The sequence below is a fragment of the Notamacropus eugenii genome, chromosome 2 (genome assembly GCF_028372415.1).
Source record: "Notamacropus eugenii isolate mMacEug1 chromosome 2, mMacEug1.pri_v2, whole genome shotgun sequence".
NCBI classification, from domain to species: Eukaryota; Metazoa; Chordata; class Mammalia; order Diprotodontia; family Macropodidae; genus Notamacropus; species Notamacropus eugenii.
In genome coordinates this window covers 20,835,028-20,850,395 of record NC_092873.1, presented here as the reverse complement: position 1 = coordinate 20,850,395, position 15,368 = coordinate 20,835,028, and the positions used below count along the sequence as shown (strand labels likewise).

The 15,368-nt window shown below is 43.8% G+C and overlaps 1 protein-coding gene across 7 annotated transcripts in view; it reads right to left on the bottom strand.

The window, feature by feature from the left end:
* The window catches only part of PPP6R3 (protein phosphatase 6 regulatory subunit 3), a 97,011-nt gene that overhangs the window by 32,477 nt on the left and 49,166 nt on the right, over positions 1-15,368 (bottom strand). For all 7 annotated transcript variants that reach the window (XM_072639371.1, XM_072639369.1, XM_072639370.1 and 4 more), the window contains 3 exons: positions 13,916-13,981; positions 11,808-11,920; positions 8,240-8,353 (listed from right to left, as the gene is read on the bottom strand). In XM_072639371.1, the coding sequence (XP_072495472.1) occupies positions 8,240-8,353; positions 11,808-11,920; positions 13,916-13,981 (293 nt within the window). The remainder of the gene's footprint in view (positions 1-8,239; positions 8,354-11,807; positions 11,921-13,915; positions 13,982-15,368) is intronic.

Genomic DNA, 15,368 nt, shown 5'->3' with positions numbered 1-15,368 from the left:
CACAAGCTACATCAGACCATTTCTTAGTTAATAATGTTTACCAACACTTCAGGAAGTTTTTCATATTTCTCCAGGGGTGGAGAATCTGCAGCCTCAAGGCCACGTGTGACCTTCCAGGTCCTTGGGTGCAGCCTTCTGACTGAATCCAAGTCCTACAGAGCAAATCCCCTTATCAAAGGCCCTGAGGCCACAGGCTCCCCAGCCCAATCTAAGCAGGGATCGAGTGACAACCTCATCAAACCCTCCTCTGAAGAGGACAAAGAAAGCAAGTAAGACTTGGCACTGCCATAGTAACAATACTGTTAGGAAAACGATAAACACTGGAGAAACACGGACTCACTGCTGGTGGAGCTGGGAGCGGATCCAGCCATTCTGGAGAGCAACGCGGGACTGTGCCCAAAGGGCTCCAGAAACGTGCAGACCCTTGGACCCAGGAATGCCACTTCGGGGACTGTATCCCCAAGAGATTATAAAGATGGGAAAGGGTCCCACACGTACAAAAATATTTATAGCAGCTCTCTTTGTGGAGGCCAAGAACTGGAAATGGAGGGGATGCCCATCCACTGGGAATGGCTCAACTAGCTGTGGTATATGAATATAATGGAACACTATTGCGCTACAAGAAATGATGAGTAGGAAGAATTCAGAAAGGCCTGAAAGGACTTATATGATCTGATGCTGAGTGAAAGGAGCAGAACCAGGAGAACATTGTACACAGTAACAACTACCGTGTGCGAGGACTGCTCCTGACAGACTTAGCCCTTAGCAAGGACCTAAAACATTCCCAATGGACTCATGATGCAAGATGCCATCCACATCCAGAGACAGAACTACGGGGTCAGAACGCAGAATGAGGCTGCCTATTTTCTCCTTTGTTATGTTTCGTTGTGTTTTGTTGTTTTTCTCATGGTTTCTCCCATTCATTATAATTCTTCTATGTAACATGACTGGTGTGGAAATGTATTGAATAGGTATACATATATATGAGACACCATATAAGATTGCAGGCTGTCTTGGGGAGGGAGGGGGAGAAAATTTAAAACTTATGGAAATGAATGTTGAAAATTAAAAAAAATAATAAACTAATTTTGAGAGAAAACAATCTCCATAGGAGAATCAAAGTCAAAACCATAAAACACAAACAAAATCTATTTTTCTTTGATGCACTGAAATCAAATGAAAATTGTAACAATTTCATGAGTCATTATTGATTCATTTATACTTAGAAGTAGTATTTTCATTAATAAATGGTCCATTGTCACTTCTAAATTAATAAAAATGAGATGTTATAAAAAAATAATAATACTGTTAGGAAATCTCAGAGGCAGATTACTCCTCAAAGTTTTGAAAATGTTTTGAAAATTCAGTTTCTCAAAAACCCACATAAATCACAAGCATTTCTATATACTAACAACAAAACCCAGCAGGAATAGATAGAGAAATCACACTCAAAACAACTGAAGAAAGTATAAAATACTGGGGAGACTGCTCATCATGGTACACACAGAAACTCCATGAACACAATTACAAAACATTCTTCACAAAATAAGACACATCTAAATAACGGGAGAAAAATTATTGGCCAAGCCAATGTAATGAAAACGACAATGCTACCTAGATAATTTACTTATTCAGTAATCTACTACTCATCAATCTACTATCAAACTATTAAAGAATTATTTTATAGAGCTAGAAAAAATAATATCAAAATTCATCTGGAAGAACAAAAGGTCCAGAATATCAAGGGAACTAATGAAAAGAAATGCTAGGGAAGGTGGCCTACCCCTACCAGATCTCAAATTGTATTATGAAGCAGCAATCATCAAAACTACTTGGTACTGGGTAAGAAACAGAAGGGTAGACCAGTGGAATAGGCTAGGTACTTAAGACACGGTAGTCAACGAATACAGCAATCTACTGTTTGATAAACCCAAGGACCCCAGTTTCTGGGATAAGAACTCACTGTTCAACAAAAATTGCTGGGAAAACTGGATAACAGTGTGGCGGAAACTAGGCAGAGACCAATGCCTGACACCGTACACAAGAATAAAGTTCAAATGGGTTCATGATCTAGATATAAAGATTGATACTATAAACAAATTAGTGGAGCAAGGAATAGTGTATTTATCAGATTTATGGAGAAGGGAAGAATTTTTGACTAAACAAGAGACAGAAAGCATTACAAAGAGAAAAATGGATAATTTTGATTACATTAAACTGAAAAGTTTTTGCACAAACAAATTCAATGCCACCAAGATTAGGAGGGAAGCAGAAAACTGGGAAATAATTTTTGCAACTAGTGTCTCATTTCTAAAATATATAGAGAACTGAGTCAAATGTACAAGAACACAGGTCATTCCCCAATTGATAAATGGTCAAAGGATATGAACAGGCAGTTTTCAGAGGAAGAAATTAAAGCTATTTATAATCATATGAAAAAATGCTCTAAATCACTATTGATTAGAGATGCAAATCAAAACAACTCTGAGGTACCACATCACACCTATCAGATTGGCTAATATGACAAAACAGGAAGATGATAAATGTTGGAGAGGATGTGGGAGAGTTGGAAACACTAATTCATGGTTGGTGGAGCTGTGAGCTGATCCACCCATTCTGGAGAGCAATGTGGAACTATGCCCAAAGGGCTACAAAAATGTGCATACCCTTTGACCCAGCAATATCACTTCTAGGACTGTATTTCCAAAGAAATAATAAAAATGGGAAAGGGTCCCACATGTTTATAGCAGCTCTCTGTGGTGGCCAAGAACTGGAAATCACGGGGATGCCCATCAACTGGGGAATGTCTGAATAAATTATGGTATGTGAATGTAATGGAATACTTTTGTGCTATAAGAAATGATGAACAGGAAGACTTCAGAGAGGCCTGGAAGGACTTATATGAACTGATGCTGAGTGAAAGGAGCAGAACCAGGAGAACTTTGTGCACAGCAACAACCACAGTGTGAGAGGAATTTTTCTGGTAGACTTGGAACTTCAATGCAATGCAAGGACTTAAAAATTCCCAATGGTCTTTTAAGGCAAAATGCCTTCCACATCCAGAGAAGGAACTATGGAATTCGATCGCAGAATGTAGCAGGTCATTTTCTTTTGTGTTATGTTTTGTTTTCTGATTTCTCCCATTCATTTTAATTCTTCTATGCAACATGACTAAGGTGAAAATGTGTTAAATGGGAATGTATGTGTAGAACCTATATAAAACTGTATGCTGTCTCAGGGAGGGAGGGGGAAGGAAGGGGAAAAATCTAAGTTATATGGAAGTTACTGTAGAATACTGAAAACAAATAAAATTCAAAAAAATAAAAGATTTGACACAAAGTATATTTATAACTTCCTGAAAAGTGTTATTGTAACAATACAAATTTGCAGAAATTCCAAAAGGAAAATAACAAAACACATGTGCAAGAACAAAAGGTCAAGAATATCAAGGGAACCAATGAAAAAGTAGGAAGGACGGGGGGTTTAGAACTAGCAGTTTTCAGACTGTGCCACCAAGCTGTAATTATCAAAATCATCTGGTCCAACAGATCAGCCACACAACATACGAAGCAAATGAGGACGCAACCTGATCTCTGACAGACCCAAACATTTCAGCTATTTGGGCAAGAATTCACTGTTAGACAAAAGCTGCCGGGAAAAGGCAGTAGCGATGTACAGAACAACATCTCACACCATGTACAAAGGAAATATTCAAGTGAGTTAGACACCATAACCAAATGAGAGAAGCATGGAAGGAATCACCTGTCAGATATGTGGGGAGGGGAAGAGTTCTGACCAAACAGGAGATGGAGAAGTTCACAGAAGGTAAAACAGAGAGCTTTTGATTACATCAAATTTAAAATATTTTGCACAAATAAAACCAAAGCAGCTAAAATGAGAAGACAGGAAACTCGAGGGAAAAATATCTTTGCAGTGTTTCTCTAATAAAGCCCACATGTCTCAAATATAACCCTAAACTGAGTCAAATTTATAAGAATAAGAGTCATTCTCCAATGGAAAATGAACATGAAATATGAACAAGCAGTTTTCAGAGGAAGAAATGCAAGCTATCAATAGCCATATGGAAAAAATGCTCTAGATCACTAATAACTAGAGAAACATAAAACAACTCTGACGTACCATCTCATGTCCATCAAATTAACTAAAATGGCATGACAAATGTTGGAAGGAATATGGCAAAATGGGTACACTAATCCACTGCTGCTGGAGCTGTTACCAGGCCCAACCACTCAAGAACAATTTGGAATTACGTCCCAAAAGCAATTAAATTGTGCATAGCCTTTGCCACAGCAGAACTGCTACTAGGGCTAAACCCCAAAGAGATCATAGGAAAAAGAAAAAGACCCACATGTACAAAAATATTTACATCAGTTCTTTTTGTGGTGGCCAAGAGATGTCCCCATCAAGTGAGGAATGTGGAGTATGACTGTGATGGACGGTTTCAGAAAAACCTGGAAAGACTCATATAAAGTAATGCAAAGTGAAGTGAGGAGAACCAGGAGATCACTGTACACAGTAAGTGACCACCTGGGAAAGAGTTGGCTACTCTGATCATGACAATTCCAAAGGACTCACGATGAAACGTGTGATTCACCTCCATAAAGAGAGCTGATGGACTCAACAATACTGTGTTTTCTTTCTTTTTTAAAAAACACAGATAATGTGAAAATGTGTCTTGCATGAGTTCATATTTGGAATGGATTTTGTATTTCTTACCTTCTCAGTGGGTGGGGGGAAAGGGTGAGGGCAGAGAGAGACTCTGAAACCGAGAACATGATAAAATAGAATAGAAAATTCCATTTCTCTTCAGAGATCAAACCAGACAGCACGGTGACCCAACAATTTCATAAAAAGCACTCCCAAGTTTGAGGAACACGAAGTGGCACATGCACATGCAGCCTCTGCTTGGCACCATTCTGCCTGTGTCTTCTATCAAGGCAAACTGCTGCTCCTACCCCCAAGAGAGGTCTGCACTGGATTCCTTGGTGTTTATCAGGCCTAGAATATGTGCGGCCTGTCCTGTGACATCCACTGTCTACATGACCAACCCCCCCCCCGCCCCGCAGTGCCTGTCTAAACAAGGAGCTGTAAACCAGCACCAGGACCAATGGAGAAGCGGCAATGGAGGAGAATACTTGGTGCCATTGCCTGTCCCTCAGGGGATGCCAATGCTGTCACCCTACCCCCCCCCCCCCCCCCCAAGCAAGCTTCAATAACGATGCTTAAAGCTCTCCTTTCTGATTCCCACTCCTTCCTCGGGGTCAGCTACTGCTCCCTGAAAATGCCACTCTTTACAGTCCAGGTTTGCAGACCCAACTCTAAATTCACTTGTGTCAGTCAGTGACAGCACCTCAGAAAAGGGCCTGGGATGTGCATCAAATGTGCACCTGGAGGGGAACCCGTGCACCAAACCCCAAGCCCCACCCTTGTCCTGGTCTTTCTGACAAACACACAGCAAGGCTGTGACCTAAGTGGTTTAATAACCTCTTAACAGAAATGCTCCCAACCCACAGAGCTCATCCATCTGGGAAAGGTTACCTTTCTCTAGCATGGACAGAAAACAGTGGGGCTAGGATAATTTTCCAATCACTCTGCCCTGCACAGCACGGTTGCTGCTAGATTTAAAATGCGAGTTCCAAGGTCTTGTGGGCACCCCAACAGGGAAACAGTCTCGATCCTTTCTATTTCACTGTCCCTTTGTGGGAACAGGGCCCACAATCCCTCTACTGGGGCAGGTCAGCCCTCAGGGGCAATAGAGGAGCAACACAGAAGGACCAGCATCAGAAGCAGGTCCACTCCAAGGCTGGCTCTCTAGCTCTAATACCAAACTGCATTTTATAATGCTACTAAACAAAAACAATCCTGCTATCTAAATGGTACTTTTATGCTTGGGTACATTACTGCCTTCCTGAGGCCTTCAATTAATCCAGAAAGAAACCTTTATTAAGGGCCTGCTTGGTACCAGGCACTGTGCTAAGAGCTGAGGGTATAAACAAAGACTAAGCCGTCTCCTCAAGAAGCTGACATTTTAAATGGATGCCAACACACATCAATCAGAACGTACAAGGTGGGATGACACCAACAAGCAGGAAGACCCAGAATGGCTCCTGGTGGATGCTCAAGGGCCCTCTGAGCCCGGCCACATTGTAGCTGTAAGACAGGTCAGACAGCTTTAAAAGCCAAAGTCATTTATATTTGAGTGTAGAAATAATGGGAGCTGTGGGAGAGACAGGGGTCACAATGAAGCTCTGGCAGTGGAGGGAAAGATACCTGAGACCAACCAGAACTCTCTGTTACAACTCTCTAACAGGCATGTGACAAACACTAACCAGGGTTTAACCAGATGGGCCCATGGCCACTTGGACCTCTCCCTTTAGTCAAGTAGAACAACAGAAGAGCAGCCTCCCTAAGCCTGGTGAGCCCATCTCTCTGCCCATCACTCCCAATGAGCACTCCTTCAAATACTTCTGAGCTGGTGTCAGGCCTGAGCCTGCCCTTGTTCATGCTAACTCTCCCCCAGTGGGGAGTCCTTTCCTGGTCACCCTCAAGTGAGTGACTCCCCAGTCTCAGGTGCACTGATTCTGAAGGCTGAGGACCTGGGTCACACCGTGGCTCAGACGCTTCCTGCCTGTGAGACCCTGGCCAAGAGTTTGTAATCTCTAACAATCCTGCCCTGGAAAAGCCAACCCCATTCTAGATCTCAGGTTCCAGCATTTGGGGCAGCACCAAGACAACAGACAATGGTCCCACTGCACCCAGTTTAACAAAAGGACTTGATTTCAATAAAAAAGAAGCTGAGGACATAACCAAGATGATCCCTGGAGTCCACTCTCTGAATGCAGGCATATCCCAACATCCCTCAGAATCACTATCCTATCCTTCCACACATTCTTTGTTCCAGTAAAGTATGGTGACAAACTACAAATGATCTGAACTCTTCTTGAGAAACCAGGACTCCACAGGTGGGTCTCCTTGAGAGAAAGAGGGTGTTGGGCTGGACTTGGAATCAGAGATCGTGCCTCAAACACTTACCAGCTGGCTGACTCATGACAGATCATTACACTGTTCTCAGACTCAGTTTGCTCATCTTTAAAATAGGAACAGAAATAGCACCAATTACGAAGAAACATACATTTCTGTCCTATTATTTATCACTGAAGTAACATATGTGAGTCCAAACATTTCCCAAACTGTATGCTAGAAAGCTCTTTGAGAGAAATGATTTATAACCAAATAAGGGAGAGAAGTGAAAGATAGAATAGATGATATGAGTCCATGAAACTAAAAGCCCTGTAATCAGAATCCAAAATACACAGGAATAAACCAAAATATCTAAGAACAAAATCCATTTGGCAACTGAGAAGAGGTGAGAAGATTCTCAACAGAATTGCTTTTAATAATCATGTATAAAAGAATGCTCTAATTGTCAATAAGAAAAACGCAAATTAAACAACATTATGGTTTCACTCCACTTATGTTGCTAATTGGCAAAATTACAGAAGAAAAGAACAGTTCGTGTTAGAGGGATTGTGCAAAGACAGGCACATAACTGTCAACTGGTCCCTACTCTGAAAAACCATTTGGAAACATGCAAACAAAGTGGCTAATATGTTTCAGAGATATAGCCCAAGGAGGTCAGTGCCACAAAGATCATACACACCAATATACTTATCACATACATACAAATACAATAGCCTTTGTAGTGGTAAAGAATCACAACAGTTAAGACACACGGTAAAAACCAGCTGTGGTGGACAGCCTTACCACAAGAGGGTAAGCAGGAAAAGCTGAGAAAAAGCGTCTTCACCACCTCAAGTCTGCCATGGTTCTTCCACAGACCAGGCAAATCTCCTAAGGCATACCATAGTTACTCAGCTCAGAGTAATAACCCTAAATGAAGAACTTCTCAAGAAGAAAAACTCTAAGTCACAGAAAGTAGGGGCCCAAAGTAGCAGCATCCACACAACCGACAACTGGAGCCCAGGACACGGCCCTGCCTTCCACAGAGGTGGAAGACAAAGGTCAGGCAGCCCTGGAGGCACCGACCATGAGCTAGTTGGGCCAGCTGACTGGTTTTTCTCTTTTATCTCTGAGTGCGATGCACTGGGAAATGTGAGTGATTAAAAACAAAATATTCTCAACAAAGATAAAGTGAATATAAGAATGCAAACAAGGACATTAAACAGATCCTTCGGAAAGGCAAAAAGCAGAGTCTTACGTTGGCCGTCTGGTCTCCAGCAAAGTCAGCAGTATCTGGATTGCACTGACGATTGCCGATTCGTTTTTCTCCTTGTGAAAAATATTTGACAGAAGCTGTTCAATAATCTCTTGCCTACGAACAGAAAGAGCAGGGAAGCACTGTAAGTGTTGTGCCGCACTTGTCGTCTGAAAAGAAAACCGAGAGCATGCATGCAGGGCACGCATGCATGTGGAGGATGCAGGGCTGCCCATGCTCTGCGGTCAGAGCTTACCAAGCCCTAAGTGGCATGTGATGAGTGGATTAGAGCCCCCTGAATCCTACAGGTAATGGATGAGAAGAAACTGGTGACAGGTTTCTTTCATTAAAAGTAATTTCTTTCAGCTACTGAAGGTCTCACACGTTTTCAGCAGTACATCTGAAGAATAAACTAAGGGTTGGATGTACCTTAGGTGTAGAAAATTGTGATAAGGCTCAAGGTATCTGACTTCTCATCATTCAGTTCTTAGGTGGAAAAATCAACTTTTTATGTGGATTATGTAGAAGAGCTAATATTTTCACAGATGCCTCATTAAGATCCAAAAGGCCCCAACATACAGCACTGCACCGCCCCCCGCCATGTTTTCTAGCATTTCAATATGACTTGCTCCATCTTAGGCAATGTGGGGGAGTAGCTGCAAGACACAGGTTCAAATCCTGCCTCTGGCCACGAAAAAAGATCTTCGCCTGTAAAATGAGACAATAGTCACAGAGTCCTATCTCACAGCGTCACTGTGAGATCCTACACTGCTGAGTCACCAGGCAGATAATGTATGGAAAGCACTTGGTCCTCTTGAAAAAGTGACCCAAATACTGTTTCTGGTTTCTTATTAGCCTTATCTCTTGTCAGGCACTTGAGGAGAGACCCCAGGAGGCTTATTCCAGGACAGCATTCACCATGGCCCACTTTCAGTGAATGGGCAGCAGACAGAACAACCCTGCCTAACACTCTCTTATTGGTGGCTCTGCCTGCACTTCACCAACTTCCAGATATAAAGAGACACCTGATGTTTTCCGTGTCTTGTGAGGGGTCAGCTGACCAAGCTTCTCATAATGTACGTTAGATGCCGCCCCCCCTCTAACTGAGGAGCAACCCCTACTCCAAATCACTTCAATCTGCTACACACAAAAAAAATTCCTCTTCTGCCTTAAGTAGCCTTGAAAGTAAGCCTGGGTTGTCCTGCCAGGCCAATGACCTACTCCAGGCTGTCTGGTGCTTCACACCCAGAGCCCCAGGTCTGCACTACCACTTCTCTGCATGGCTTGGCTGCCTGGCTCAGGGGCTTTCTCCACCTACAGCAAGGCATGAGTCCCTAAGCACACACAAGACAGAAGACTGAAGCCTCCTAGAGTAAGTCTAAAGATCTTAAACACAACTCTTACTTCTCAAAAACAGAAGAGTCACCTACTAATGGTTAAGAAGGCTCTCAAGGTCAACACTTAATAATTAAAGGTTTGAATCACTGAACATCTATCCAAGTGAAGACCACCAGAGTACTCTGAACTCTAACTACCCGCATTAATGTCCAAGAGAAGATCTGTGGCCTCTGACAGGGTTACTAGACCGTTATGCCAAGGAAATGCCAGAGTCCAACTTCCCTAGATTTTTAGCAAGAGACTAAAAACCGTTTCTGAGATGATTCTTGAGAACAGGATGCAGAGCTGGAGGTCAGAAGTCAGCATGTTCCCAACAAAACCTTGGTTCCAGGTCTATATCCAAAGAGGAATCACTGACTGGCTGGTGCTCTCTCAGAGGAGGGCTCCAGTGGAACAGGCCCCTTGGCTAGTTGTCATGATCTCAAGTGACATTTAAGGACATAAAGCTTCACATTCTGCTAAAGAAAAATACGCTTCCCTAGTATGGAAAGGAAGAGCACAGCTAGAGAACAATTCATTGGGCAGCAATCTGAGGCTTCGGTGAAGAGCATGCTCCAGGAGGCAGCAGGGATCGTGTAAGTCTAGGCTACAGGTGAGCAGGGAGATGGCTGCTGGGAGGAGGGGGAGGGGAATGTCCTTGTTACACCGATTCTTATTTCTGTTCCAATTTGGCGATTCTGAACACAGGGTGATGAGTTCATCAGAACAGGGAGGGAGTGATGGATGGACAGAGGGATACCCACGCACGCAGTTAGGTGGTACAGTGAATAAAACACCAGGACTAGAGTTGGAAAGTCCCCTCTTCCTGAGCTCGTATTCAGCCTCACACACTTCCTAGCTGTGTGACCCTGGGCAAGTCACTTCACCTTGTTTGCCTCAAATTCCTCAGCTGTAAAGGGAGCTGGAGAAAGAAATGGTGACACACTCCAGAGCCCTAGGCAGTACCAGTGACTCGGCCTCTACCATGGTTAATTTCCTGATGGAGTGACCTGATGGGCACCAGTTGCCACCTGTCCATTTCTTTTTCAGACCCCCTCGTTGGCTTCTGGAATGGAAATTCCTAATTGCTAGGGAGACCTTCCAATGGAGGTACAACCGTGACCCATCAGTACTGATCGATGCCCTCCAGTCCCTCAGGGTGGCTCCTGAATGCTGAAGTGCGGGGGTGGAGACCCACACAGAGAAGAGCAGGTGGGTGAAAACTAAGGAACAGCAGGAATGACAGCAAAGCTTTCTGCTCAAAGTCTAATCTCATAATCCTAAAATAATTTTCACACTAGGAGTAATCAAAGTGAGGCCCTAGAATCTCTCTACATCACGTGACAGGAAACTTTTCTCTCTTTGCCTCCTGAGCCGGTGACACCCCCTAACCTCTCCTGTGACCTCTGCCCCTTCCTCCTTCTCCAGCATGACCTCCTCATTAGTGAGCAAACACAGCCCCTGCAAAGTCTACTTTTGGAGAACTGCCCAGAGAAGCTCAGCACAGAGGCAGGCCTTTCTGGCCCAGGCCACACTGCCTTCCTCGTGTGTGCTAGAGATGAACACTTCCCTTCCCACAGGATCAGTTTGTGATAAAGGTTTTTCCTCCCCCAAGCCGTCCTCAACAGGAGGGCTGACGGGAGCACCTCTACCCCTCAAATCTAAACCCCATCAAGCTCTTGGTTACCAGGGGTCTATCCAGGTGGCGATAACTAGCAGCTGTGCCCCCGAGGTCCCAGGAAACCCAGGGGCAGCCCAGCCACAGCACAGTTGGCTTCCAGGTACATGGGAGGAGAGAATCACAAAACCCTCAGCTCATAAAAGCAGACCTTCTGAGAGTCCGATTTTAAAATAATAAAAGAAAGGAAAATGGCCTTGGCCACAAGCCGTGTGCTGTAAGCAGATGCAGGAAGAGAATTCCTTAAAGTCTGCTCTACAAAACTGCTATCCCAAAGCTCAGGGGAGCCCAGGCCACAGACCAAACAACTTGGGTGATATCCATGAGTTTACTTACCAAGGCAGAGTATTAGGAGGCTCAAATGACACATTACTTTAGAAAGCCTTCCTTAGCCCCACAAATTTAACTCTTCAATGAGGTAAATGAAAAATAAAAGAGCAGACAAAAGCATGGCCCCACTCCCCCTCATCTCAGGGGCAATGGAAGGACACGCTACACACAACATGGAGAACGTACTTTTCTAGAGTGGCGAGCAGGGGGTCTGGTTCTGGGCTGTTCTGGACTTGCAACATCTGGTCTCTGCTGAGGCGGATAATTTCACAGAGCGACTGTGAGGCGTTGGAATGCCGCTGAGGAGAAAAACACAGCTTTTATCAACAGTTCCCCTGAGAAGGAGAAGTCACATCAGGAGGGCTGGGGGGAACATGTGCATGCAAGTATGTGTGTGGCAGAGACAGGGAGAGAAAGGCTTGTGTGCATGCACACAGCCAATTATTCAAATGAACCTTGGCTGCAGACCTCAATAAGAAAGAGGCCAGGGTCAAGAATGCCTGGCAGCTGGACTCATGAGGTGACTGTCAGTGGTGGACATTGCCCATTGCCCCTCAGGAAGGATGCGAAGGGCTGCTGTAAAAGAGGTTTCAAATCCAAACAGTACTTGAGCAAAACCCCACCCACTGCCCCTCCCTTCCCCTCCTTTCCCCTCCCTCTTGGGCACTCCTTGTGAGGTGACCAGAACTTCTGGGCAAAATAGACTCCCCCACTTCACCCCTTTAAATGGTGCCTCAGAAGAGCTGGAGGCTGTTACACAAGGAGTCACTGGATACAGGTAGAGCAACGATAATCCAGCAGAGTAGAGACCACTTTTGCAGATCTCAAAATTAATAGTCTAGCACATAAAACAAATGGAAAAGCAGCCCAAAATAATTATCAACCTTAGAATATTAAGCTTCTTTGGAACCAAGGAAATTCTCCACAAGGCAGAATTGTTTCCTAGGAGTCTGGGAGGGACCATGGCAGGGGGGTTGGCGCCAACATTGTAGGGCCCTGCTTTGGAGAGCTGGGCCTCTCCTGGGACAGTTTCAAGGACCCAGGACTTACTCACTGGTCTGTTGAATAATAAATCTGTTCTGCTCAAAAGCATCCAGCAAGTGATCCCCAAGTTATTCCCTGTCATTCAGACTGGGGTGATAGGGACTCTTTGCCTCATCAATCTCCATGGATCTCAAAACTGAACTCTTCCCAGGGGCAATAATCAGAGTGACCCTAGGCTGTCAAAGAGCACCTTCCAAATGTAATGGCAAACTGAGGGTGGGATTGGGACTTCTACTTTCTTTGTAACACGTGCCACTCCCAAACCCCAAATATCGAGTGACTGCTTGGCAAATATATAATGACGTAAAATAAAGTTCTAATTCACTCATGTTATGCTATCCTGTTCCTTACAAATACTTATTATCTGTAATGAACATAATGTAAAATACCTACTGCTGGTGCTATATTATGGGGGGAGAGAGAAGAATCCAATCCCAGAAGCACTGATTTAGGTAGCAGAGTCTAGAAGAGTGCTGGATTTGAAATCCATAAAACCTGAGTTCGAATCCAGTCTCAGACTGTATCATCTGAATGACCTTGGGCAAGTCAATTAACCTGTATGGCTGGTTTCTTTGCCCAAAAATTGGCAACTTACGGCCCCTCCTCTCTCCAGGACTGTTGTGATAATAAAATGAGAGAATACAATTACTCCTTCCTCATGCCTGCCACCCCATACCTCCAACCCCCAAAGTGTGTTCATGATCTGAAAAAACTGTGTACAACTTTTTAGCCCTGCTTCATACCAGAGATGAATACTGAATATTTCGTTGCCTTTTATGGGGTGTTTATAGTACCTCATTGTAAAATTTGGGTTAATATTATACAATACCATATATATTTTTTAGGCATTTCTGAGTTTCTAAATCTTTTTTGTCATCTGAGGCTTCCATAAACCCCAGCCCCAAAATTCCCATATAGTTTCTTATACGAACTTGATATATGGAAACCATGATGGGAAAATTTCAATGTGAAAGAGATGCAGGGTGGGGGGGAACCTATGGTCTTGAGGCCACATGTGGCCCTCAAGTTCCCACTGACTGAATCCAAACCTCACACAACAAATCCCCTTAATAAGAGGATCTGTTCCATAAAACTGGCCTTCAGTCAAAAGGCCATAAATGCTGGCTATGATGACAAGGAAGACTATCAGCACCTATCCTAGTGGTTTTTTTCCAGTTCTACCAACGCTCGGATGCTGGCTGAGAGCACCTGGCGCCCCAGCAGCCTGCGTGTCCACCTGGCACACTCACGTCTTCTTCCTGAGACGGATGGACTATCCCCACGAGCCTCTGGATGATCTTCTCCTCATTTAGCCACTGTAAGACACAGGACATAAAGGTCACCACAGCGGGTCAAGCCCCAGTGAAGAAAAACCTATTTGGGCATTCTCATCTGTCAGACTGAGGCAGACTCCATGTTTCTCTGGCTTTGAATGATAGAAAACTTTTGAGAGTTCCCTAAAGAGAATGCCAGTGAACATAAGGTTAGAAACACCCCCCAAAGTTACACCTTGACATAACGATCATGACCAGAGGACAGGCTCGTCAGAAACAAGGAAAAGGGGAGAAAAACAGATGGGGGAATGTGTACATATTAAATGGTTAAAGGAAAGTTTGTAAAACTTTATAGTTAAAGAAAACTGAGCCACATGATGGATATTTTTCAATATCTCACCCAAGAAAGGCTAACAAAAAAGAGTGAGAAGAAAGTTTTCACATCATGTAGTTATGGGCTGAAAGATTTAGGCAGTCAGTCTGCCAGAGCACCTACTTCTTACCCTCTGTTCTGGAAGTATTTCTCTGGTTGCAGTGGGCATCCTTAGGATCAGAGTATCAAAGAAAACTGAAGAGACTTTTGAAACCACTTCTTCTATCCTTATTTTACCCATGAGGAAACTGAGGCTTTTGCTTCTTGCTGGGATTATGATAAAATTGTCAGAATTTAGGATTTATAAAATAAAGAAAAGCTTAGGGAATATAAATTGGAAGAAAAAAGGAAGAGGAGTAAAGGAGAGAAACAGCTGAGAAATGAAGAAAACAAATTTAATGAGAAAACTTAGTATTAGTTTAGGGAAAACCATGCCATAAAGATATAAGGAAAAAGAAAAAAGAAAGTTCCGTAAAAAGAATGCCCCATAAGTAAAGGATATTAACAGAGGCATCTCAGACTACAATCAGGAAGCCCTGGGTTCGAGTTCTGCTTCTGGCCCACCCTGGGCTCTCAAGTGCTCTAAACTATCTTGGTAGTGGGGTTACATGACCATGCCCAGATCTGTGAAATCCCACTCAGGTTTCAAGCTTCTCTCTGTTTTCTCAAAGAAGACTGGAAAGCAAGGGAAAGCCAACAGTGGTAGTTGAACAAGAACAGTGAAAGGAGCTGCTGATGGGGGGATGAGATGAGTGAGCTGGCCTGGTCGGCAGGGAGGGTGGGTGGGTTGGCAAGAGTACATGCCTGGCAGCCAGAGGGTTTTAGGCCTAGCATCATCTAGGCACCATCAGGCCCTGTATGGGAAACAAGGAAGCTTGGTCTTTCTGGCTCCCTCTAGCTTCGAACATGGTGATCTTAAAATATAAACAGTGTGTATAACTAAGGAACCCCAAAGCCTTGTACCAACCTACAGAGCAGCTGCAGTTGGCTATAAATGGAAAGGAGGGGGAACAGAAAATAGGGCGAGACTTCTGTTCCTGAAGAGGAAAGTGTGAG